The following is a 27,995-nucleotide window of genomic DNA, read 5'->3' as shown; positions in this document are numbered from 1 at the left end:
CAATTTCAACTATCTGTAGTTTCTCTAGCACAGCACAAAACTACAAAATTCTGCACCAAAATTAAGTTAAAATATATTTGCACAATAATAGTGATATTGTGACTAGCCTTCTTAATGTTCTTGTGTCCATGCCTAATGTTTGAAACACAGTTAAGCTCAATAATTTTTGGAGGGGGATGACTTTTGATTTGGAAAAATAAGTTTCAATAAATACCCATACAGTTTGCTTTTCATTTTATTTAATTATTTATTTATTATTTTTATTTTTTTTTAAAGATTTTATTTATTTATTTGACAGAGACAGCCAGCGAGAGAGGGAACACAAGCAGGGGGAGTGGGAGAGGAAGAAGCAGGCTCCCAGCAAAAGAGCCTGATGTGGGGCTCGATCCCAGAATGCTGGGATCACACCCTTAGCCGAACCAGACGTTTAACAACTGAGCCACCCAGGCGCCCCTCATTTTATTTAATTATTGCCAGTTTTTCTGTTGGCATGACATATTTCTAACTCTCAAACAGGCAGTAAATCCTTGAGAGCAGAGTTTGATCTGAGAAGCTAAGTTGTGAAAAGTCATTTTGTCAGAGGAGGAAGGGAACCTTACGTCACAACTTCTTGCTGGAATAAACTGGAGGAGTCCCATCTCTGAGGCATACCTGCTTGAGGCCCCAGATACAACTACTCCTTTTTTTCCTTCTTCCCTCTTTTTGCACACTTCCGGTAACAAAAGAGACAACATTGGGTGGTGACAAATACAGCAGTTGCCACACAGGCCAGCAGGAACCCAATCACATCCAAAGAGTGGTACTGGAACCAGGTGAGGTCATGGGAGGCTGGCCTGAGGTGTTTGGCTCCTTTGTGGCGCATGACAAACTCGATCCAGAAGACTGCTCGATCCAAGGGCTTTATAGGCTGATCGTGGTGGATTCTTGATAATGTCATGGCATTCTCTTTGTATCTAAAGGAGAAACATAAAGACAGTGACATTGAAAGGAAGCTAGTTTGCCTAATCCTGTGATTCCCATGAAAGGTTTTTGAAAAGTGTCATACAAATGATTCAAGATAAATGTCATAGAATTATAGAAGTGCTATGTTTTTTGTTTCGGTCCTCTTAGGAGATTTGGCTTTTAAATTGGAAGTTTCCCATCAATGGATATTTTAAAAAGTGAAAGTGGAAGTTAAGTTAGGATAGTTTAATCTTTTCTAACAGAGAAAATGATATGGGCCATTGTGACAGCTCTAAATGAGATGGTGGGAGTGCAACTACAGAATGATCCTCGTGAAGCAGTAAAGGGAATTGTGTCATGGTGAGTAAAATGCCACCTCACTGGTCCCTTGTCTTCACTCTTCTACCCTCTACTCTTTATTTTCCATCATGTAGCCACTGTGACTTTTGAAACAGATATCAGATCATGACGCTTCCCTGCTCAAAATTTCCATCTGGCTTCTCATTACGTTTAGAATAAAATCCAACTATGCTTTGTGGACTATAGGATCTTACAGATACAGACCCCTGGCAACCTCTTCTCCTGTCACTTTGTCCCGTGTACACTGTTGTAGGCACAGAGACCTGCTAGCAGTTCCCTGAAGTTGCCATATGGGTCCTCACCTCAGCACCTTTGTACTTTCTGTCCCTTCTGTCTCTCTGCTGGACACTCTTCCCTGCAACTCTCCAAGGCTGCTTCTACCTCTTGACGGATGTCCCAGCTCAGAAAGGCTTCTGGGCCACACTATCAAAGCATCGTCAGACATTTGTTCTGTGCGTGTGTGTGTGTGTGTGTGTGTGTTGCTATTTGAAACCTAGAATTTGAAAACATGTTATATTTTCCATAATAACATATAAGTATATTCCATAAGAAAAATTTTCATAGTCTTAACTGAATAGCTGATAAATTCAAAATTAACTAGGATATTGTGAAGTGGATGTAATAATATACCTACTACTAAGATATTTATATAGAGTATCACAAGCTACCCGGAAGCACCCCATGTTTCCCGAGCCTTTTAGTCATCATAGATTAGCTTTTATTATTTATATATTGGAATGATAAGGTAGCACTCATTTCCTTTTGTCTTTTGTGTCACAGTTGTTGGTTAATGCTATCACTGTATAGTATTCCATTGTTTGGCAATACCACAGATTATTTCTTCATTTAACAAGCAGTGGACATTTGTGTTAACAATTTCTTGGCCATTACTACTAAAGCTGTCATAAAAATCTTGTGTATTTCTTTTGATTTACATGTTTATTCGGTTGTGTTTGTATATATTATAGAATTGGAATTGCTGAGAAGAAGGAGTATTTATGATTATGATTTCATTATTGACTGAATTATGTAGAAGTATATTGCTTAATTTCCAAAATTTAGAGATATTTCAGTTATCTTTCTTTTTGACAATTTCTAAGTGACTTCCAGTAGGCTGGACAATATACTCTTGACGATTTAGATTTTTCAAATTTACTCTTTGTTTATGGCCCAGCATAGGGTTAATTCCAGTATCTATTCCATTCCTGAAAAATGTATATTCTCTGTTGTTTTATATAGAATGATGTATCTGTATGTCAGGCAGGTTATATTTTTAAATTGTGTCCTTCAGAACATTTAGGTATTTATCCATCTCTTTCTTTTCTTATCTTTCTTTTCTTTTCTTTTCTTTCTTTTTCTTTCTTTCTTTCTTTCTTTCTTTCTTTCTTTCTTTCTTTCTTTCTTTCTTTCTTTTTCTTTCTTTCTTTCTTTCTTTCTTTTCTTCCTCTCTCCCTCCCTCCTTTCTTTGCTTCCTTTCTTTCTTTCTCTCTGTCTGTCTTCTTTTTCTGTTACTGAGAAAGATGTTTAATAACAATGTTATGACTATGGATTTGTGTGTTTGTTCTTTTGTCCACTTCTGCTGCATTTTGATGTTTTAATAGTAGGTGTAACCAATTAGCAATTTGTATTGTTTTGAAAGATCAATCTATTTATCATTATGAAAGACATATCTTTATTTTTGGTAGTCATTCTGGACTACAGTGTCTGATATTAGCACAGGTACAACATCTTTAAATGGTTACTGCTAAAATAGATCCTTTCCCACCTTTGTACTGACTCTCTTCTTGTACACTTCTATGTGAACATGTCTCATGAACAGTATGTAGTTTCTAAAACGCATTCTGACAATCTTTGTCTTTAAATTAGTCTGTTTAGCTTCAATGGAAGTAGTGGCATAGTTGTATTTTCATCTACTGTCTTACTCTATTTTCTTTGCTATTTGTACAACCTGCCATATATTTCTTTTTCTTTCGTGACTATTTTAAGTATTTTTATTATTTGATTGTTCTACTATTTTCTTCTCTGTAATACTTTTTTTGGTATTTCTTCGATGATCCCCTCGTACTGTAATGTTAATACTGATAGTAGTAATAGATACTGAATTCATGGGTGCTGTGCTAGGCACTACAAATTCCCTTGCGTTGTTTTCCTCTGTAATGTAGAAAACTTCACTATTTATCTTATCATATTTAAAAAGTTTTATCTTCAAAGGACAAAATCAAGAAAGAGAAAAATCAAGTCAACCAGAATGAAAGAAAATATTTATAAATCGTATATGTGATAATGTATTGTATCCATAACACATAGCAAATTCTTTAATAAGGTGAGACAAATAATCAAATTTAAAAAGTATCAAAGAATTGGAATAGACACTTCCCTAAAGAGGCTATATGAATGGCAATTAGTATATGAAAAGATGCTTAATAACTTTGGCTGTAAGGGAAATGCAATTCAAGACCACAAGAAGAGACCACTTCACACCCACTAGGATGTCTGTAATAAAACAGATGATAACAAGTGATGATGTGGAGAACTTGGATCTCCCATACTGGGCTGGTGGAAATATAAAATGGTGCGTCTCATTTGGACATCAATTTGGCAGTTCCTAATAGAGTTAACATTTGACCAGCAATTCTACTCCTAGATGTCTACCCAAAAGAAAGGAAACATTCTGTTCACACGATTACATGTGTAGCAATATTTATAATTCCTAAATGTAGAAGTAACCAAAATGTTCATGAACTGATAAATGGATAGATTGTAGCATTTCCATACCACATGAATGAAATTCAAAAACATGCCAAGCAGGGGTGCCTGGGTGGCATAGCGGTTAAGCGTCTGCCTTCGGCTCAGGGCGTGATCCCAGCGTTATGGGATCCAGCCCCACATCAGGCTCCTCCGCTATGAGCCTGCTTCTTCCTCTCCCACTCCCCCTGCTTGTGTTCCCTCTCTCTCTGGCTGTCTCTATCTCTGTCGAATAAATAAATAAAATTTAAAAAAAAAAATGCCAAGCAAAAGAAGCCACACGCAAAAGACCATAAATTGTATGATTCAATTTTTATGAAATAGCCAGGGTACAGCAATTTGTAGAGACAGAAAGTAGGTTAATGTTTACTTAAGGCAAGAGGAATGGGAAATGACTTCTAAGTCATATGTGATTCCTTTTTGGGCTAATGCAAATGTCCCAAACTTAGATTATAATAATGGTTTCATAATTCCGTAACATAATACGTATATTTGATTTTTATACTTTTAAATTTGTGGTACATAAATTACAGATAATTAAATATATTAAAATAAGAATAAAAATTAATTTTTGAGCAGAAAGAGATTTGTAGTTTTGGAAATTTTTGCTAGTGAATTGAAACTTATTTTACATAATTGCAAATTCTTTATTGTTTAATTCTATGGATTCATCATATTTTTAAAAATTTGTTCTTACAATTACCTATATAATTTGCATTTATTCGTGTAGAAAATTGTTGCAGTAATTGGTTCCCCATTAAATCAATGGGGTTAAAATGCAACTTTGAAATAAATATCTGGTTGAAAATAAAAGTAGATATAAGATCAGTTAAATCATATTAAAATTTTAAAATTAGCCTCTTAAATAGAGGATGAAGCTCATAGTCACTGTGGACAGAAGAACTTATCTATAAATACTATTAATGAAAAAAATTGTAATACTCACGAAGTGTCATTAATGACCATCCTCAAAGCATTGAGCAAATCTGTACTAGACATCGTGTGGAAATCCAGACTGACAGCTGCTCCCTTGGCCTTCATGTGAGCAATGTTATCAGGTTGATCCGCAAACAAAGGAATGCCCACCATGGGGATCCCGTGGTGGATCGCCTCATAGATGCCATTGGTTCCACCATGAGTTACGAAGGCTTTGGTTTTTGGATGACCTAGGATCGGATGAATCTCAGCATGTTATTAATTATAAGTCTTAGAACTAAAACGAGAGTTGGGCAATATAAGGCATATATATTTTTATACACGTGAAACAGCATCAAAATGGCTTTCAGATTTCAGAGCAAGAGGCACATAAATCTGCTGGAGAGGTAAATGAAGATTGGTGTGGTACTTGTAACTTGAAAAATGAATACAAGATGGCTGGACAGACAAATTGAAAGAGAACATTCTGGATAAAGAATAGCATGTTCAAAAAAAGAAAAAAGGAGGTGGCATATTAGAACATATTCTCTTACACGGTAAAGTCACCGAGTTTAACATGTAGGGATGATGGTGGTGGCTCAAATCAGGGGAAGGAAAGACTGTACTTTATCATGAAGTGTGTGATGACTTCATGAACAAGACTGTGGTGTTTTCCTAGAGAACATGTAGAGTCGCTGGTAATTAAAGAGGGGCCGTTATTTTTCAGTGGCACTGAATACCCATGCAGAATGAGAAAGGATAGGAGTAGGTTGAGAGAATTAGGAGACAGAGTGATGATCCAGGTAATTGTTGAAAAATTATCGGGGGAGGCAAGATGGTGGAAGAGTAGGGGACCCCATTTCATCTTGTCCCTGAATTTAGCTAGAGAACTATCAAATGATTCTGAACACTTATGAATTCAACCACAGATGTAAGAAAAGAATTGCTCGAATTCTGGAAAAAGAAAAGTGACCACTTTTTGCAAGGTAGGAGGTGCAGAGAAATGAATCTGAGGGTATATTCAGAAGGTAAACAGCAGGGGAAGGGAGCCTCCCCAAGCCGGCTACCGGAAAGTGATGTAGCGCCTGAGTGCAAAATCAGAACCTTTCGAGGGTTCCAGGGAGAGACAGCCCTGCCTGAAAGGTGCTCAGGTGGTGAAGTGGGGCAGAATTGTAGGTGGGACAGCATGATGTCAGGATTCCTACGGTCACCGAATGGGGGTTCCTGAGCTGTCAGAATTGCCAAGCATTAGAGCAGTAAACTGGTTATGTTCAGTGAGACCAGGCGGGGACTCTCAGCTCGGTTCACAATAAACCATATACTGCAGCATGATTGGGTGACCACTCTCTGTGTGGCAGTCCTCCAAAGGGCAGAAACATGGTGACCCTCCACGTTCCCTCTGGAGGCGCTGTGCGGGAGGGTGCAGGACCGGGCAACCGCTCTGTGTGTGTGATCCTGTAAAGGGCAGAAACGTGGTGACCCTCCACCTTCCCTCTGGAGGGGCTGTGCGGGAGGGTGCAGGACCGGGCAACCGCTCTGTGTGTGTGATCCTGTAAAGGGCAGAAACGTGGTAACCCTCCACCTTCCCAGGGAGGATCAGTGTGGGCATGCCCCTCAAGAGTCTGCAGAGTTTGGCACACACAGAGGTGAACACTGCTTATTCCTGAGGGTTTACTGAAGAGAGGGGGCTTCGATCTTTCAGTTCCAGGGCTGGAAAATGGGGTGCAGCCTCTTTTATTTTCTTCCTCTAAAGAGGCACAGAGGGCCTTCAAGGAACAAAAGCCACATAGAACAATCAGAATCAGCTTATACTGATCCAGGCCCCCTGGCAAGGGGTGGTGCAAATGTGCCCGGGCAAAGACACCTGAGAATCAGTGAAGCAGGCCCCTCGCCCAGAAGACCAGCTGAAACAACAGGGGAACACCAAGTTTGTGGAGCACACAGGACTACGAAACTCCAGCGCTAGGGGAAAATAGTACATAGAATTCGAGTTTTTTCTCAAGATTCATTTATCTTTTAATTTTGAATTTTCCTTTTCTTTTTTTCCTTTTCAAGTAGTTTCTAATTTTATTTTATTTTTTTAAGATTTTTACTTACTTATTTGAGAGAGAGAGATAGAACGAGCATGGGAAAGGAGCAGAGGGAGAGAGAGAGAAGCAGACTCCCTGCAGAGGAAGGGGCCAAATGCAGGGCTGGATCCCAGAACCTGGAGGTCATGACCTGAGCCAAAGGCAGTCACTTAACTGACTGAGCCACCCAGGCACCCCGATTGGTTTCTAATTTTATCAACTCTTTGTTTTTAAGTATTTTTTTTAACTTTCATTTTTAAATTTATATTTTATAGATATATTCTTCGTTTTTGGCTTCCTTTCACTGTTTGAATTTTATTTGTGTATTTATATAAGTTTTGCTTTTTTACAATTTTGGGATTTAGTGTCTTCTAACAAACTGACCAAAATACACCCAGGACCAAGTAGATCACCGTGGTTTGTCCACCTGGGAGATTGTAATCTCTCCCTCCCCCCCCCCCAGCTTTTTTTTCTGTTTCTTTTCTTTTTTTCATTTCTGACCTCTTTGCATTTGTCTAGTGTGTATTTTGTTTGGGTCATGGTTGATAATTTTTATTTTGTTATCTCATTCATCCATTCTTCTCTGGGCAAAAAGACTACAAGGAGGAAATCACAACAAAAGAAAGAACCAGGGGTAATACTCTCTGCCATAGATCTAATCAATATCGATATAGGTAAAATGTCAGAGCTGGAATTCAGAATACTGATTATAAATTTACTAAGTGGGCTGGAAAAAAGCAGGTCCAAAGGTAATATATACCAGAAAGGAACAGAGACAATTTACAGAAATGATGATTTTACAGGCAATACAATAGCACTAAACTCATATCTTTCAGTAGTTATTCTGAATGTAAATGGGATAAGTGCCCTAATCAAAAGACATCCAATATCCAATTGCATAAAAAAGCAAGATCCATCAATATGCTGTCTGCAAGAGACACATTTTAGACCCAAAGCCACCTCCAGATTGAAAGTGAGGGGTGGAAACCCATTTATCAATCTAATGGGCATCAAAAGAAAGCTGGGGTGCAATCGTTATATCAGACAAATTTGATTTTAACCCAAAGACTGTACTAAGGGATGAAAAGGGACACTGTATCCTAATTAAAGGGTCTATACCATAAGAAGATATAACAATTATAAATATTTATGCTCCTAACTTGGGAGTAGCCAATTTTATATACAAATTAATAACCAAATTAAAGAAACACATTGATGATAACACAATGATAGTAGGGGACTTCAATACCCCACTCACTGCAATGGACAGATCATTAAAGCGGAAGATCAACAAGGAAACAAGGGCATTGAATGAAACACTGGAGCAGATGAATTTCACAGATATATACAGAGCACTCCATCCTAAAGCAACAGATAACATATTCTTCTGAGTGCACATGTAACATTATCCAGAATGAATCACATAGTCACAAATTGGGTTTCAACACCTACCAAAAGTTTGGGATTATACCCTGCATATTTTCAGACCAAAATTTTTGAACTTGAACTCAATTACAAGAAGATATTTGGAAGGAACTAAAACACTTGGAAATAAAAAAGCATCCTACTAAAGGATGAATGAGTCAACCAGGAAATTAAAGAAGAATTTAAAAATTTCAAGGAAACAAATGAAAATGAAAACACAACAGTTCAAAACCTTTGGGATGCAGCAAAGGCAGTCCTAAGAGGGAAGTACATAGCATTGCAAGAGTTTTTTTAAAAAAATTTTAGAAAAGTCTCAAATACACAAGCTAACCTTACACCTAAAGGAACTGGAAAAAGAACAGCAAATAAAGTTTAAACCAAGCAGGAGAAGAAAAATAATAAAGATTAGAGCACAACTCAATGAAATAGATGCCATAAGAGTAGAGCAGATCAATGAAACTAAAGCTTGTTCTTTCAAAGAATTAATTAGATTGATAAACACTTGCCAGACTTACCAAAAAGAAAACAGAAAGGACCCAAATTAATAAAATCATGAGTAAACGAGGAGAGACTATGACCAACACCAAGGAAATACAAATAATTTAAGAACATATTATGAGCACATGTATGGCAACAAGTTAGGCAATCTGGAAGAAATGAATGTGCTCCTGGAAACTTATAAACTACCTAAACTGAGAGAGGAAGAAATAAAAAATCTGAGCAGACTCATATCCAGCAAGGAAATTGAAGTAGTAATCACAAACCTCCCTACATATAAGAGTCCAGGGCCAGATGGCTTCCCGAGAGAATTCTACCAAACATTTGAAGAAGATCTAATACCTATTCTTCTGAAGCTGTTCCAAAAAATAGAAATGGAAGGAAACCTTCCAAATTCATTCTGTGAGGCCAGCATTACCTTGATCCCCAAACCAGAAAAAGACCCCACCAAAAGGAGAATTATAGACCAATATCCCTGATGAAGATGAGTGCAAAATTCTCCCCAAGATACTAGTCAATAGGATCCAACAGTGCATTAAAAGGATTAATCACCAAGACCAAGTGGCATTTATTCCTGGGCTGTAAAGTTGGTTCAACATCCACAAATCAATCAATGTGATACATCACATTAATAAAAGAAAGGACAAGAACCATATATGATCCTCTTAATTGATGCAGAAAAAGCATTTGAGAAAATACAGTATTTTTCTCGATTAAAACTCTCCACAGTGTAGGGATAGAGGGAACATACCTCAATATCATAAAAGCCATTTATGAAAAGCCCACAGCGAATATCATTCTCAATGGAAAAAAACTGAGAGCTTTTCTTCTAAGGTCAGAAACATGACGGGGATGCCCACTCTCACCATTTTTGTTCAACACAGTAGTAGAAGTCCTAGTCTCACCAATCAGACAACAACAAAAAGAAATAAACGGGATTCAAATAGACAAAGAAGAGGTCAAACTCTCTCTCTTCAGAGATGACATGATACATTATGGGGAAAACCCAAAAGACTCCACCCCAAAATTGCTAGAACTCACACAGGAATTCAGCAACATGGCAGGATATAAAATCAATGCACAGAAATCAGTGAGAGACAGACTCAGTGAGACAGAAGAAAGAGAAATTAAGGAGTCAATCCCATTTACAATTGTAGCAAAAACCATAAGATACCTAGGAATAAACCTAACCAAAGAGGTAAAGGATCTGTATTCTAAAAATTAGAGAAGACTTACGAAAGATATTGAGAAAGACGCAAAGAAATGGAAAAAAAATACTCCATGATCATGGATTGGAAGACTAAATATTGGTAAAATGTCAATGGTACCCAGAGCAATGTACACATTCAGTGCAATCCTTATCAAAATACCATCAACATTTTTCACCGAACTGGAACAAATAATCCTAAAATTTGTATGGAACCAGAAAGGACCCCGAATAGCCCAAGGAATGTTGAAAAAGAAAACCAAAGCTGGGGGCATCACAATGCCAGACTTCAAGCTATACTGCAAAGCTGTAATCATCAAGACAGTGTGGTACTGGCACAAAAACAGATACATAGATCAGTGGAACAGAATAGAGAACCCAGAAATGGACCCTCAACTCTATGATCAGCTGATCTTCCACAAAGCAGGAAAGAATATCCAATGCAAAAAGGACAGCCTCTTTCATAAATGGTGCTGGGAAAATTGGACAGCCACATGTAGAAGAATGAAACTGGACTATTTCCTTACACCATACACAACGATAAACTCAAAATGGATGAAAGGCCTAACTGTGAGATGGGAATCCATCAAAATCCTAGAGGAGAACATGGCAGCAGCCTCTTCAACCTAGGCCACAGCAACTTCTTGCTAGACATGTCTCCAAAGGCAAGGGAAACAAAGCAAAAATGCCCTCTTGGTACTTCCTCCAGACCAAAGGATTCTGCACAGCAAAGGAAACAGTCAACAAAACTAAAAGGCAACCTATGGAATGGGAGAAGATATTTGCAAATGACATATCAGATAGAGGGCTAGTATCCAAGATTTATAAAGAACTTATCAATCTCAACACCCCCCCCCAAAAAAAACCAAATAATTCAGTCAAGAAATGGGCAGAAGACATGAATAGACATTTCTCCAAAGAGACATGTAAATGGCCAACAGACACATGATAAAATGCTCAACATCCCCTGACTTCCAGGAAATACAAATCAAAACCACAATGAGATACCACCCTATACAAGTCAGAGTGGCTAAAATTAAGACAGGGAACAATAAATGTTGGCAAGGATGTGGAGAAAGGGGAACCCTCTTACGATGTTGGTGGGAATGCAAGCTGGTGCAGCCACTCTGGGAAACAGTTTCAAGGTTCCTCAACAAGTTGAAAATAGAGCTCTCCTATGACCCAGCAATTGCACTACCAGGTATTTATCCCAAATATATAAATGTATTGATCTGAAAGGGCACCTGCACCCCAATACTTATTGCAACAATGTCCACAATAGCCAAACTGTGGAAAGAGCTGAGATACCATGGTCAGATGACTAGATAAAGAAGATGTGGTATATATATGTAATGGAATATTATTCAGCCATCGGAAAGGATGAATACTTCCAATTTACATTGACATGGATGGAACTGGAGGATATGCTGAATGAAAGAAGTCAATCAGAGAAAGAAAATTATCTTTCGGTTTCACTCATATGTGGACTATAAGAAATAGCACAGAGGATCCCGGGGAAGGGAGGGAAAAGAGATGAAAAGAAATCAGAGAGGGAGCCAAAGCATGAGAGACTCTAAATTATGGGGAACAAACTGAGGGTTGTGGAGGGGAGGTGGATGGGGCGATGGGGTAACTGGGTGATGGGCATTAAGGATGGCACGTGATGTGATGAGCACTGTTATATTGAATGTACTATATGATGTACTATATATTGGCTATTTGAATTTAAATTAAAAAATAAAAAAATGACCTTTGAGAAGAAATTACACATGAAATAAAGATACTTTGATTCTGGCCATAAGGAATGTACTGTGTATAATAACATGCCGTATCTTATCCCCCCCCCCCCCCCCGTAAGTCTGCAAAGTAAATGTAAGGGAAGTTAAGTTTTGTTTTTGAGGTTTTCAATAATAAATGTTCAATCAATTTGCCCCTTGGGAACTCTTATCATTTTGTTTAGAATTACTTTCAATTCAGTGTCTTCCAGATTCTTACCAAGAAGGTCATTCTGGGGGATCCACTTATACAGCCGAGTATTTGGCCCTAAGGTGTCTGGTTTCTTGCCATCAAATCTCCATAGAACCTGTTAAAGACAATACCTTATTTCATGAGTTGAACTTTGAAGTTCTAGCATGTTAGAATTTTAAGGAAATTAAGAGATAATCTAGTTAGACCCCTTTAGTTGAGTGAGAATAAGGACAAAAGATATTAAAAATGAGGCTACTAAAGCACTGGTATAATAAAATACCCACATTTTGTTACTTCTTTTTATATTCAATCAAGTATGAATGTAATCATGATGTTTCACACGTGGAGATTAGACAAATGAGATTATCAGTGACAAATTCAAGTATTTAAGAAATTTTTAGGCAGTTATTATAATTCTACCTCAAACCAGTGGGAAATTACTAAGATCTACACATGTGTTTTGTTTTATCTATTATAATCGCTTTCATCTTCCAATGTAATATTAACCTATTTATTTCTTTTTATGTGTTACAGAAGGGAGTTCACTTATATCCACTTGTTCCATGAGTTATTTTATTAGAGTTTTACATCTTTTAATATACAAAAAGCTAAATATGCCATCTGCTACTTGTGCAAAATACATAATTCTTTTTATTAGTAATTTATTAATATAAATAATTACATGTTTACATGAATCCAGATTATTATTACTATTTCTTGGTTTGGAAGTTCTTTAAATGTTACAAAGAAGAGCCTGTTAGCACTTCAGAAATAACAGTGTAGCTGTTGAAAAAAACCCAAAGCTGTGATGTTGCTAAATTTTACTTAATTGATTGTTAACACGTCAATGGTGGACTACAAAGCATTGACACAATTGATTAATATGAGATCTATACCCAAACAATTTCCATTCCCAGTACCAAAATAGATTGATTTTAGAGTTCCCTAGCAATCCTCATAAACTGGATAATAATTTACATTGGTTAACATATATTTGCTATGTGAATGTTTAAGTAACTTTAGATATTAAGCAAACATTAGTATAAGGAGAAACTATATCAGTAAACTAAAAAGTAGTTGACAAAAACCAAAATACTGCAGGTGTTTTGTATATACGGAAAATAATTTACTTCTCTGTTTCATGTAGAAAGAGGCATCTAAAACTTTGCCATGCTAGGCTTGTTTCTGGTTGACTCAATATATTTCCATTTCCTTCCTTAATCAGGAGAAGATATTATTCTGATAAGTTAAAGTCCTTTTGGAACCACATATTACTAAGCACAGGGTCACCTTGAGGGAGGGACCCATCTCCCCCCTTTTCATTTATCTTACTCTTTTACTCTTAATAGGGCCCACTCCACCAATCATGTCAGTTTTTCTCTTTCTCTAAATCATCTAGGCTGGATGGATGCCTAGACATAGCTTGGTGAGCCCTGACCATCCTTTCTCTGAACAACATACTGAATAGGCTTATCTCCAAAATTTAGGGGAAGGGAAAGGAACCTGGAGCATCCGGCAAGTGTAAACTGCATGATGCTTTTCAGACTTTTATCGGTTCCTGCTGAACACAACTTGAAATTTAGCTCCTTTCTGAGAACATCTATGAGATATTCAGTGCTCTTGGAAATCCCATAGGAAAAGAAATGAATGACAGGACAGAATTTGGTGATTTCTGTATCTGCCCATGATACATTATAATAGCAAACTTTACCCTCACCCTGCTAAATATATACCTCCTAAATGTATTTCTTTCTGATCTCAGTGTTAATGCCAAAGTTATCGTCAAAACACCTTCTGTACGACTTTAGCATTTGGCATGTATATTTTGCTTACGTCTGAGATCAATTGGAACTATCATAATGGTTTCCGTGTCATGAAGGAAAGGGTAATTAGATCCTTTACACAGTTTAATAGACTCATTAAGTAGTTGTATAGGACTAAGTTACTTTATGTAACCTTTTGTGGAATCTGGGCAAGGGCTGATGCAATCGTATTGGCTCTTTCCTCCGGCATGGTTTTGATCATCGACCCTAGAGTAAACACCACAATACCGTTTTCTCCAGAGCTCTGGACAAACTCTTCCATTTCCTGTGAAGAAAGAATTTACTCCATCACAACAGAGAAACAGCATAGCAAACACTATGAAAAGAATTTCTACAGGGGTGCCTGGGTAGGTCAGTCAGTTAAGCGTCTGACTCTTGATTTCATCTCAGGTCATGATCTCAGGGTTGTGAGATTGAGCCCTGAGTCTGGCTCTACACTCAGCAGGGAATCTGCTGGGTATTCTCTCTCCCTCTGCTCCCCTCCCCCCAGCCCCACTGCTGTCCCTCAAATAAAGAAAGAAATCTTAAAAAAAAAAAAAAAAAAGAATTTCTACAAACAGCTAAAGAGTGATACCAAATATTATCAACAGTTATTAGAGTAATGGCTGTTTTTATCTTTAAATTGTCATAAAACACACAAAAATTTACCATTTAACTATTCCTGAGTATGCAGTTCCATAATGTGTATATTTAGACTGTTGCGTAAACAATCACCAGAAATTTTTCATCTCGCTAAACTGGAGCTCTGTACCCATTATATAGCAATTCCCCATTCCTCCTTCACCATCTTTAGTGACCATCATTATACTTTGTATTTCTGTGAATTTGACTAATCTGCATACCTCATATCAGTGGAATCATTCAGTATTTGTCTTTTTTTAAAAAACGATTTTATTTACTTAACAGAGAGAGACAGCCAGTGAGGGAGGAAACACAAGCAGGAGGAATGGGAGAGGAAGAAGCAGGCTCCCAGAGGAGGAGCCTGATGCGGGGCTCAATATCAGAATGCCAGGATCACGCCCTGGGCCAAAGGCAGACACTTCAGAACTAAGCCAGCCAGGTGACCCAGTATTTGTCTTTTTGTGATTGCCCCCTTTCACTTTGCATAATGTCCTGAAATATTTCCACGTCGGAGTATGTGTTAGAATTTTCTTCTATTTTATGACTAATATTCCATTGTGTATAAAATACATTTTGTATATGGATTTATCTGTTGATGGACACTTGGGTTAGACTGAACAGAACTTTTGCTAGCTTTGCCTCAGGATTTAGACCTTGAGAAAGTTACTATATACACCTACACATTTGTAATCAAAATTGGTATTAGGTTAACCATCAAATAAGATCTTAGTTTCATCTTATTAGCAATAAGAAGGCAGACAAACAAAATGTTGAAGAGATCATAAAATCATTCAATAAAAGATGATTGTTTTTCAATTATGTCTTAAAGGTATCAGCTTAAAATGGATTACATTATTGCTTTCTTTCGTAAAGAATATCATCTTATACGCTAACAGAATTCTTTTGCAATTTTATACTATGGTTTTTTTCAAATATAAGTGGTTGAAATTATTTTGTTCTTATTAACTATGCAGAATTTATGGTCCTGAGGGGAGGAGTTAAGATGGCGGAGGAGTAGGGGTCCCCTTTCTCAGCCGGTCCCAAGTTGAGCTGGATAGGTACCAAACCATACTGAACACCCACGGAATCAGCCTGAGATGCAGGAAGATACATCTGGGTCTCTACAAATGAACATCTCCAGCGCTGAGTATTGAGGTACGAAGCGGGGAGCTGTGAATCCTCTCACAGATATCGGAAGAGAAACAGAAGGGGAAGGGAGCCGCCGTGCTCGGGTGCCGGGAAGCAGTAGCCACCTGCATGGGGGAGCGGGTGGACTCACGGACTGGCACCCGCGAGAGAGCAGACTGAGATGTGAGCCTGGGAATGTGCATGTGACCAGACTGAAAACCGGAGCTCCGGAGCGTGCACTCGAACTAGGCTGAAACCGGGAGTTTGGGAGTGCTCACGCGACCAGACTGAAAATTGGCGCTCCGGAGTGTGTGCAAACCACACTGAAACAGAGAACTCGGGAGCGCGCATGGGATCGGGGGGCGGCTGGCAGGGTTAGAAGCACAAAGGACAGAGATGTGTGGGCCCTGGAAATGAGGGCTGCAATGCTGGCTGTGGGGTGCACAACCCAGAACGCTGCAGGGTTTTTAGCAGCACTGACAGAAACAGAGTTAAGGTGGCCAAGAGAGCTCAGTGGAGAGTGGACTGTGATCTCTCTGTTCTGAGACAGAGGCTAGGATGTGGCCACTGCTGCTCTGATTCTCAGAAGAGCCACGGAAAACCACCAGGTCAAGCTGCCAGAGAACAAAAGCCCGGGAATACTGGCTTACATTGTGCCCATCCCCTTCGCCCCCTCACAGGGGACAGGGCGACTCTACCCAAACAGGGTTGCCTGAATATCAGCGTGGCAGGCCCCTCCCCCAGAAGGCAGGCTGAAAAATCAAGAAGCCCACATCCCTAATGTCCCTATAAAACAATGCACACTGCCTGGCTCCTGGTCAATAATTTGGGCGGTGGGCAACCCCACAACCTCTCCTCATCGGAATGACGAGAAGGAGAAATCCCCCCCAGCAAAGAAAATATAATGAGTCTGTGGCCTCTGCCACAGAACTGATGGATATGGATATAAGCAAATTGTCAGAAATGGAGTTCAGAGTAACAATGGTCAAGATGATGTGTAGACTTGAAAAAAATATTAATGAAAATATTAACGAGAATATAGAATCTCTAAGGGTGGAAATGAGAGTGAATCTGGCAGAATATAGAATGCTATGAATCAAATGCAGTCAAAACTAGATGCTCTGACAGCCAGGGTAAATGAGGCAGAAGTACGAATTAGTGAATTGGAGGATGGGATGGTAGAAGAGAAAGTTAAAACAGAAACTTGGCTCAAAAAAATCCAATCTCAAGAATGTAGGTTACGGGAGATTACTGACTCAATGAAACTTTCCAATGTCAGAATCATCGGCATCCCTGAGGGCGTGGAGAAAGAGAGAGGTCTAGAAGAGATATTTGAACAAATTGTAGCTGAATACTTCCCTAATCTAGCAAAGGACACAAGCATTTGTGTCCAAGAGGCAGAAAGGACCCCTCCCAAGTTCAACCACAATAAACCTATGCCACGTCATGTCATGGTGTAATTTGCAAATATTAGATCCAAGGATACAGTATTGAAAGCGGCCAGGCAAAGAAATCTCTCACATACAAAGGCGAAAGTATCAGGATTACGTCAGACCTGTCTACACAGACCTGGAATGAGAGAAAGGATTGGCATGGCATTTTTAAAGCTCTATCTGAGAAAAACATGCAGCCAAGGATCCTTTATCCAGCAAGGCTGTCATTCAGAATTGATGGAGAAATAAGGACCTTCCAAGATCGCCAGTCACTGACCAATTTTGTAACCACGAAACCAGCCCTTCTGGAGATATTAAGGGGGGGGTTCTATAAAAGTAGAAAGGCCCCAATTGTGATACAGAACAGAAATTGACAATATATAGAAACAAAGACTTTACAGGCAACATGACATCATTAAAATCATATCTCTCAATAATCACTCTCAATGTGAACGGCTTAAATGCTCCCATAAAATACCACAGGGTTGCAGATTGGATAAAAAGACACGACCCATCCATTTACTGTCTATAAGAGACTCATCTTGAACCTAAAGATACATCCAGACTGAATGTGAAGGGATGGAAAACCATTTTCATGCCAATGGACCTCAAAAGAAAGCTGGGGTACCAATTCTCATATCAGATGAGATTTTAAACTAAAGACTGTAGTTAGAGATAGAGAAGGACACTCTATTATTCTTAAAGGATGTATCCAACAAGTGGATATGACAATTATAAATATCTACTCCCCCAACTGGGGAGCAGCAACTTACACAAGCCAACTCTTAACCAGAATAAAGAGACATATAGATAAAAATACGTTAATACTAGGGGACCTCAACACTCCACTATCACCAATACACAGATCATCTAAGCAGAAAATCAACAAAGAAACAAGAGCTTTGAATGATATACTAGATCGGATGGACCTCATATATATATATAGAACACTACACCCCAGAACAACAGAATACTCATTCTTTTCGAGTGCACATGGAACGTTCTCCAGAATAGACCATAGTCTGGGTCACAAAACAGGTCTCGACTGATACCAAAAGACTGAAATTATTCCCTGCATATTCTCAGACTGCAATGCTTTGAAATTGGAACTCAATCACAAGGAAAAAATTTAGAAGAAACTTGAACACTTGGAAACTAAGAACCATCTTGCTCAAGAATGATTGGATGAACCAGGAGATTAAAAATCAATTTAAACAATTTATGGAGACCAATGAGAATGAAAACACAATGGTCCAAAATCTATGGGACACTGCAAAGGCAGTCCTAAGGGGAAAATACATAGCCATCCAAGCCTCACTCAGAAGAATAGAAAAATCTAAAATGCAGTTTTTATATTCTCACCTCAAGTAGCTGGAGCTGGAACAGAAGAACCCATGCACAAGAAAGCAGTTGATCAAGATTAGAGCGGAGATCAATGAATTAGAAACCAGGAGCACAGTAGAGCAGATCAACAGAACTAGAAGCTGGTTCTTTGAAAGAATAAATAAGATCGATAAGCCACTGGCCAGACTTATTCAAAAGAATAGAGAAAGGACCCAAATTAATAAAATTATGAATGGAAAGGGAGAGGTCACAACCAACACCAATAAAATAGGGAAGGATCATTAGAAACTTTTATCAACAGCTTTATGCCAATAAATCAAACAACCTGGAAGAAATGGATGCCTTCCTGGAAACCTATAAACTACCAAGTCTGAACAGGAAGAAATTGATTTTTTTAAACAGACAGATTAATTATGAAGAGATTCAAGCAGTTCTCAAAAACCTCCCGAAAAACGAGAGTTCAAGGCCTGACGGATTCCCTGGGGAATTCTACCAAACATTCAAAGAAAAATAATACCTATTCTCCTGAAACTGCTTCAAAAAATTGAAACAGATGGAAAACTACCAAACTCATTCTATGAGGCCAGTATTACCTTGATCCCCACACCAGGCAAAGACCCCATCAAAAAGGAAAATTACAGACCGATATCCCTGATGACGTTGGATGCCAAAATTCTCAACAAGATCCTAGCTAATAGGATCCAACAGTATATTAAAAGGATTATCCATCATGACCAGGTGGGATTCATCCCTGGGATGCTTGCAAGGGTGGTTCAACATTCGCAAATTGATCAGTGTGATAGATCACATCAACAAGAAAAGAGTCAAGAACCATATGATCCTTTCAATTGATGCAGAAAAAGCATTTGACAAAATAGAGCACCCTTTCCTGATTAAAACCCTTCAGAGTGTAGGGATAGAGGGTACATTCCTCAATTTCATAAAAACCATCTATGAAAAGCCTACAGCGAATATCATTCTCAATGGGGAAAAGTTGGAAGCCTTTCCCTTAAGATCAGAAACACGACAAGGATGCCCACTCTCACCATTATTATTCCACATAGTACTAGAAGTCCTTGCAACAGCAATCAGACAACAAAAGGGGATAAAACGCATCCAAATTGGCAAAGAAGAAGTCAAACTGTCTCTCTTCACAGATGACATGATACTCTATATGGAAAACCCAAAAGAATCCACGCCCAAACTACTAGAAGTTATAGAGCAATTCAGTAATGTGGCTACATACAAAATCAATGCTCAGAAATCAGTTGCATTTCTATACATGAACAATGAGACTGAAGAAAGAGAAATTAAGGAATCTATCCCATTTACAATAGCACCAAAAATCATATGTTATCTCAGAATTAACTTAACCAGAGACGTAAAGGATCTATGTTCTAGAAACTATAAATCACTCCTGAAAGACATTGAAGAAGACACAAAAAGATGGAAAAATATTCCATGCTCATGGATTGGAAGAATTAATATAGTTAAAATGTCTATGCTACCCAGAGCAATCTACACTTTCAACGCCATCCCAATCAAAATAACAAAGACGTTTTTCAAGGAACTAGAACAAGGAGCCCTTAAAATTTGTGTGGAACCAGAAAAGGCCCCGAATTGCCAAGGCATTGTTGAAAAGGAAACACAAAGCTGGGGGCATCTCGTTGCCAGATTTCAAGCTGTACTACAAAGCTCTGATCACAATGACAGCATGGTACTGGCACAAAAAACAGACACATAGACCAAAGGAACAGAATAGAGAACCCAGAAATGGACCCTCGGCTTTTTGGGCAACTAATCTTTGATAAAGCAATCAAAGCAGGAAAAAACATCCAGTGGAAAAAAGACAGTCTCTTCAATAAATGGTGCTGGGAAAATTGGACAGCTACGTGCAAAAGAGTGAAACTTGACCACTCTCTCACACCAAATTAATGAAAGAGCTCAATGTGAGACAGGAATCCATCAAAATCCTAGAGGAGAACATAGGCTGCAACTTCTTTGACATTGGCCACAGGAACTTTTTTCATGACACATCTCCAAAGGCAAAAGAAACAAAAGGAAAAATGAACTGTGGGACTTCATCAAGATAAAAAACTTCTGCACAGCCAAGGAAACAGTCAGAAAAACTAAGAGGCAGCCCATGGAATGGGAGAAGATATTTGCAAATGACACTACAGATAAAAGACCAGTATCCAAGATCTACAAAGAACTTCTCAAACTCAATACACGGGAAACAAATAATCAAATCAAAAAATGGGCAGAAGATATGAACAGACACTTCCAAAGAAGACATACAAATGGCTAACAAACACATGAAAAAATATTCAAAATCATTAGCCATCAGGGAAATTCAAATGAAAACCATGTTGAGATACTACCTTATACCAATAAGAATGGCAAAAATTGACAAGGCAGGAAACAACAAATGTTGGAGAGAATGTGGAGAAAGGGGATCCCTCCTACATTGTTGGTGGGAATGCAAGTTGGTACAGCCACTTTGGAAAACAGTGTGGAGGTCTGTTAAAAAGGTAGAAATTGAGCTACCCTATGATCCAGCAATTGCACTACTGGGTATTTACCCCAAAGATACAGACGTAGTGAAGAGAAGGGCCATATGCACCCCAATGTTCATAGCAGCATTGTCCACAATAGTTAAATCGTGGAAGGAGCCGAGATGCCCTTCAACAGATGAATGGATTAAGAAGATGTGGTCCATATATACAATGGAATATTACTCAGCCATCGGAAAGAACGATTTCTCAACATTTGCAGCAACATGGACAGGACTGGAGGAGATAATGCTAAGCAAAATAAGTCAAGCAGAGAAAGACAATTATCATATGGTTTCACTCATTTATGGAACATAAGACGTAGGGAGATCGGTAGGAGAAGAAAGGGAAGAAGAAGGGGGGCTCTAAACAGAAGGGGGAATGAACCATGAAAGACTGTGGACTCTGGGAAACAAGCTGAGGGTGTCAGAGGGGAGGGGGGTGGGGGAATGGGATAGACTGGTGATGGGTATTAAGGAGGGCACGTATTGCATGGAGCACTGGTTGTTATATGCAAGTAATGAATCATGGAACTTTACATCAAAAACTAGGGGTGTACTGTATGGTGACTAACATAATATAGTAAAAAAATTATTAAAAAAAATTTATGGTCCTTATTATATACACAGTGTAGTTTTCTCTGTGCTCATTTTGTCAGTCAGCTCTAAGGATGAGAACACTGCTCCCCCAATGTTCTTTACTGAGATTTTGTCCAGCTTAGGTGTGTGGCAGAAAACACATGTTCTCATAGGCTACACAAACAATTTAATGCTTTAAAATGTCAAACCTTGGGATCTCAGACAAGGAATGGTGTAAATGTTGGAGTGACAGCAAGTAAACATTGGATTTGCCTGCAGATATCGTTGGGACACACAAACATTGTTGAGGAATGGTCTTTTTAAGCTAGAATACTAGTGAAATGCCTCAGAGCAAATAAAACAAGAAACAGGAATCAGTTACCTTAGGCAGGGGTTTGGCAGGTTTGCAGTGGAGTCCTCCAACAAATTCAAAATTGGGTAGGAGTGGGCGAGGAAATTCAAAATCCCAGTAGGTTCGAATGAGCCATATTTGAGCCTTCCCCATTAACTCAGATAATGTAGTGGGTCTTCCTGAAGGGATAAAACCAAACGTCACATCCATAAGAGAAAGGATAAAAACCATATGATCACTTCCATATATGCAGAAAAAGCATTTGACAAAGTACACATCCATTCATGATAAAAAGTCTCAACAAAGTTGGTTTAGAGGGAGCATACCTCAACAAAATAAGGACCTTACATGGAAAACCCATAGTGCACATCCTACTCAATGGGGAACAGCTGAGAGCTTTTGCCCTAAGGTCAAGAGCAAGACAAGGATATCCACTCTTACCACTTTTATTCCAAATAATATTGGAAGTCCTGGCTATAGCAATGAGACAACAAAAAGAAATAAAAGCTATCCAAATTGGTAAGGAAGAAGCAAACCTTTCACTATTTGCAGATGACATGATCCCATATGTAGAAAACCCTAAAGACTTACCAAAAAAGTGCTAGAACTGTTAAATTAATTCATTAAAGTCACAGGATGCAAAATCGATGTACAGAAATCTGTTACATTTCTATATACTAATTATAATGAAGCAGAAGAAAGAGAAATTAAGAAAATAATCCCATTTTTAATTGCATCAAAAATAATAAAGTACCTAGGAATAAACTTAACCAAAGAGGTGATGGACCTATACTCTGAAAATATAAAACATTGATGAAAGAAATTGAAGAGGATACAAAGCAATGGAAAGTCATTCTGTGCACATGGATTAGAAGAACAAATATTGAACTGTATATACTACCCAAAGCAATCTATACTTTTAATGCAATAAAATTTGTATAGAACCACGAAAGACCCCAAATAGCTAAAGCAATCTTGAGAAAGAAAAAAACAGGAGCTATCACAATTCCAGACTTGAAGTTATACTACAAAGCTCTAGTCATCAAGGCAGTGTGGTACTGGCACAAAAACAGACACATAGAGCAATGAAACAGCATAGAAAACCCATTTATATGGTCAATTAATTTTTGACAAAGGAGGAAAGAATATCCAATGGAAACAAGATAGCATATTCAATAAATGGTGTTGGGAAAATTGGACAGCTACATGCAAAGGTATGAAACTGGACTACTTTCTTACACCATGCACAAAAATACATTCAGAATGGATTAAAAAACGAAATGTGAAATCTGAAATCATAAAAATCCTTGAAGAGAGCACAGGCAGTAATATCTCTGACATCGGCCATAGGAACATTTTTCTAGATATATCTTCTGAGGGGAGGGAAGTAAAAGCAAAAATAACCTATTGGTACTACATCAAAGTTAAAAAAAAAAAAAAAAGAAAGAAAAACAACCAAACCTCTGCATAATGAAGGAAACAATCAGTAAAACTAAAAGGCAACGTACTGAATGGGAGAAGATATTTGCAAATGACCTTTGAAAAAAGGTTAGTATCCAAAACAATAACTCTACAACTCAATACTCCAAAACCAAATAATCCAATTTAAAAAAGGAGAGAAGACATGAACAGACATTTCTCCTACGAAGGCATACGGATGGCCAACAGACACAAGAAACAAGTGTGGAGGTTTCTCAAGAAGTTAAAAATAGAAGTACCCTATGATTCAGCAATTGCACTGCTAGGTATCTACCCAAAGCAAACAAAAATAATTGTTCAAAGGGATGCACGTACCCAGTGTTTACAGCAGCATTATCTACAATAGCCAAATTATGGAAGCAGCCTAAGTGTCCATCAACTGATGAATGGCTAAAAATGAAGTGGTATATTTTTATCATGAATATTACTCAGCCATAAAAAAGAATGAGATCTTGGGGTACCTGGGTGGCTCAGTTGGTTAAGCATCCAACTCTTGGTTTTGGCTCAGGTCATGGTCTAATGGTCATGGGATGGAGCCCTGAGTGGGGTTCTGCGCTCAGTGTGGAGTATGCTTCAGATTCTCTCTCCCTCTCTCTCTCACTCTCTTTCTCTGTCTCTCTCAAATAAAGAAATAAAATCTTTAAAAAAATGAAATCTTGCAATTTGCAAGGAGCTAGAGAGTATTATGCTAAGTAAAATAAGTCAAAGACAAATACCATATTATTTCACTCATATGTACAATTTAAGAAACCGAAGAAATAAGCAAAAGACAAAAAGAGAGAGAGAAACAAACCAAGAAGTAGACTCTTAACTGTAGAGAACAAACTGAGGGTTACTGGAGGGGCAGCGGGTAGGGGGATGTGTCAAATAGGTGATAGGGATTTAGGAGGGCACTAGTTGTGATGAGCAGGGAGTGATGTCCAGAATTGCTGAATCACTATATTGTACACCTAAAACTAATATAACACTCTCTCTTACCTATACTGCAATTAAAATTAAAACTTAATAGAAAAATAAGAGTAAATAAATAAATCAGTAGAAAACCCCACAAAAAGCAACAGGTAGAGGAAATGAGAGTAATGCAATGTGAATATACTAGGGGATTTTCTGAAAGGAGTTTGGAATAATGTAGTCAAAAATGTTTCAAAATATTTGCAGTTTGATAATGGAACACATATATGATACAAACATGTATAATGAGGCAAATATATATTTACATCTTTATATATATATCATTCATACGTATATATGAAAGACAAAGTGTAAGAGACTCATTTCTAACATCACAGTAGTATATTCACAATCATAACCAATCATTAAACCTAAGCCAGTATCAAATTAAACATGCATTTGTTTACTCTGAAATGCCGCAAAAGTAACAGATGCAAATGTAAACAATTATTTGAGCTCCCCAATCAATTAACCAATGGAAACACCTTTCCCTAGAGTACTAAGTCTCATTTTTATAATTTAGCAAGTTATTCCCTTGATCCTAGATTTTCCAAGAAAACTGTGAGGTTTTGAAGGTATGCCTTGATTCTTTGTACTTACCATTGCACTTGGTTCACATTAGGAGCTCTAATAATATTTGTGTATTAAATAATATTTGCAAATAACAACTGGAATATTTTCATCAAGTATGGAAATACATGTGTGCACTGTTAGTTTTGGGTCATTTTTCTTTAATGGAGTAACATAGTTTTTAAAAAATGTGAACTATTAATATGTGTGTGTACCCTTCAACAAGATTTTAGGCCTTTACATCATGATTTATAAGCCCTGGTGAAAGAATATGTAATCATTAGAAACTTCGTATTATAGATTCCTGAGTCTGGGATATAGCCACCATTTCTTTCAATTTTGAAGGACTCTTTCAGGTAATACGACACAACACTTACATTTTTAAATTAAAGAAGGGAAACAAGTGAAAATAATATCCTCAATGCTCTATAGACAGTTGTACTAGAAATACGTGACTCCTCACTTAACATGTCTATTCATAAGGATAGTGAAGTTTCTAATGTGTTGTAAAAAAAAGGATCTTACTTGATAAGTAAGACAGAGAGAGAGAGAGAGAGAGAGAGAGCACAAGCAAGGGAAGTGGCAGGCAGAGCAAGAGGGAGAAGCAGGCTCCCTGGTGAGCAGAGAACCCGACATGGGGCTCAATCCCATGACCCTGATCATGACCAGAGCTGAAGGCAGATGCTTAACCAACTGAGCCACCCAGGCAGTCCTTGAATGCCTTTTTTTTTTAAAAGGAAAAAGTAAAGTAAAATGGATATGAGGGAAATAGGCACAGCAGAGAGGATTTTTAAGGCAGTGAAACTACCTTGATGTAATGGTGGTGTTTTCGTATCATTATAAATTTGTTAAAACTTATAGAATGTAAAACACCAAGAGTGAACTGTAATGTAAGCTATGGACTTTGGATGGTAATAATGTGTCAATGTAGGTTCATCAGTTGTAAATGTACCACTCTGGTGGGGGATGTTCGTAATGGGGGACCTTATGCACGTGTGTGGGCAAGGATTATGTAGGAAAACTTGACTCAATATGCTGTGACTTAAAATTACTCTAAAAAGTAAAGCACATCAAAAGTAACATTTTCACCCCGTATTTAATAAATAACAAAGGAAGGTTAAAACACTTTATCCAGAAAAAAGTAAAAAAATTTTTTGAAGTATTACAAAGAAAAACACAAAGAATAGATATGTAGTTGATTCAAGAAATCCTCAGAGCTTTAATTTGTGGTCATTGACTACCTGGAGTGTAAGGTACTAAATAATGGACCACAGGGTTCTAACTGGCCCTGTCATGTAAGTCTTTCCATAATATTTGTGAGTTTCAGAGATCATTTCATATTTCATCATTTCACTTATAAAAGACAAATTCCTCTGACTTTGTATTTATACAAACTCACCTTCCAAGGCGCTAAGAATTACAACCTCATGCTACCAATTAAAAACATGACTTACCTAGTACTTCGCTGTAAAAGCGATCCCAACTCTTCTCATTAAATGTTTGGAACCAAAAGTCAAAATAAAGCACATATATCATATTTTTTACTCTCTCCATGAATGTCATTTGATCACTTAATTCTGACAAAATAACAGGCACGTAGGATGGAGGGAATGGAAGTCCTCCACTATACTTTTCAAACGCATAGCCAGGAGAGAAGCGGAGACTGTACACTAAAGGTATTTTAAGTAGCTCCGCCAGCAGCTCGCCACAGGGTCCAACAGTATCTGCAAGAACGACATCAAACCTTGATTCTTGTAGTTTTGTCATGAGTTTCCTGTTCAAAACTACATCTTTACAGAACTTTTGAATACAGTCAGAATATTCCCAGAAGATTTCTTGCATTTGTGAAAAGTATGCCCAAAATGTATCTCTTGGCAAGTCATATATCCATATGTTGAGCATTTTTCCGAAAAAATCCTCGAAATCATTTCCAAGTAAATGTGCAGGATAAACCTCATATTTAATAGCAGATGATTTGCTCGGATCAACAAGAATGGAAGCTGAAGATGTCAGAACCGTCACTTCGTGGCCTCTCTGGACAAGTTCATCCAGGATTGTCTTTATATTGATCCAGTGGCTGTATTCTGTGGGCCACACCAGCACCTTTCCACAACTCCCAGAGCTGAAGTAACAGCTCAGCTGTAGCAGCAGCAGAACTGAAATCCATTTCATAGACATCCTGGTGGAATGCAGTGCTTCTTTTCAAATTCCTGTTTCCATCTCCCATTGCTTGTACTTATCTCCAAGGAGAAATCAATCAGTAAGTTAAAGTGTAACTCTTACATTTCAAAGCAAACACAGTATATGAGCAGTCAGAGCATTGGGATGTCAAGTGGAAAAAGCCAAAGGCAGATGATTTCATTTGTATACAAATGTGTTTAATATTTGTTTGATGCTTATAAGTTCTATCATCTTAGCTAAGAGCCAATGACCTAGCTGTGCAAGTCACATGTCTTATGTAATATATTTGGAAGGGTGTCAGGGACAGTGGCGAGAGGTCACTGTCTGTAGTGTGCTTGACACAAGAATTAAAGTTATTATACAGGTGAATTATATTTCTAGGATATGATGATTTAAGAGATTTTGTTTTGTTTTGTTCATAAAAATGTGGTTGACATGTAATTCACATGCTATACAAATGTCAGATTTAAAGTGTATAATTCAGTGGTTCCTAGTATATTCCCAGAATTGTGCAACCACATTGATGATCAATTTTAGAGCACTTTTATCACCCCAGATGGAAACCTTTGCCCTCTAATGAAACTGCATTTTCTGCATCTGTCAGCCCTAGTCACCATTTTATCTACTTTTTCATATATATTTTCCATTCTGAGCATTTCATATAAATGAAATTATTCATCATGTTGTCTTTTGTGACTGGCTCCCTTAATTAGCATAATGTTTTATGTTAAAAATGTGTTTTCAGACTTTGTTGAGATATCACTGATAGAACATTGTGCAGGTTTAAGGTGTACAATATGATTACTTGATTCAGTTTTATACTGTGAAATGTTTACACCACAAGATCAGTAAAC

The 27,995-nt window shown here is 37.9% G+C and overlaps 1 protein-coding gene across 1 annotated transcript; it reads right to left on the bottom strand.

Moving 5' to 3' along the window:
• Positions 1–217: 217 nt before the first annotated feature.
• LOC123795834 (UDP-glucuronosyltransferase 2B31) lies at positions 218–27,230 on the bottom strand. Its single transcript, XM_087864106.1, has 6 exons — positions 26,415–27,230; positions 21,991–22,139; positions 14,086–14,217; positions 12,157–12,244; positions 4,994–5,213; positions 218–953 (listed from the first exon to the last, which is right to left on the bottom strand). Exons 1-6 carry the CDS (start codon positions 27,136–27,138, stop codon positions 674–676), a joined length of 1,593 nt encoding a protein of 530 aa, XP_087720232.1. The 5' UTR covers positions 27,139–27,230; the 3' UTR covers positions 218–673.
• Positions 27,231–27,995: the final 765 nt, after the last annotated feature.

The sequence above is a fragment of the Ursus americanus genome, chromosome 8, assembly GCF_024610735.1.
Source record: "Ursus americanus isolate L20-20 chromosome 8, mUrsAme1.1.p, whole genome shotgun sequence".
Classification (NCBI taxonomy): domain Eukaryota; kingdom Metazoa; phylum Chordata; class Mammalia; order Carnivora; family Ursidae; genus Ursus; species Ursus americanus.
Note: the sequence above shows the minus strand (reverse complement) of the source record. Positions and strands in the feature narration are given on the sequence as shown.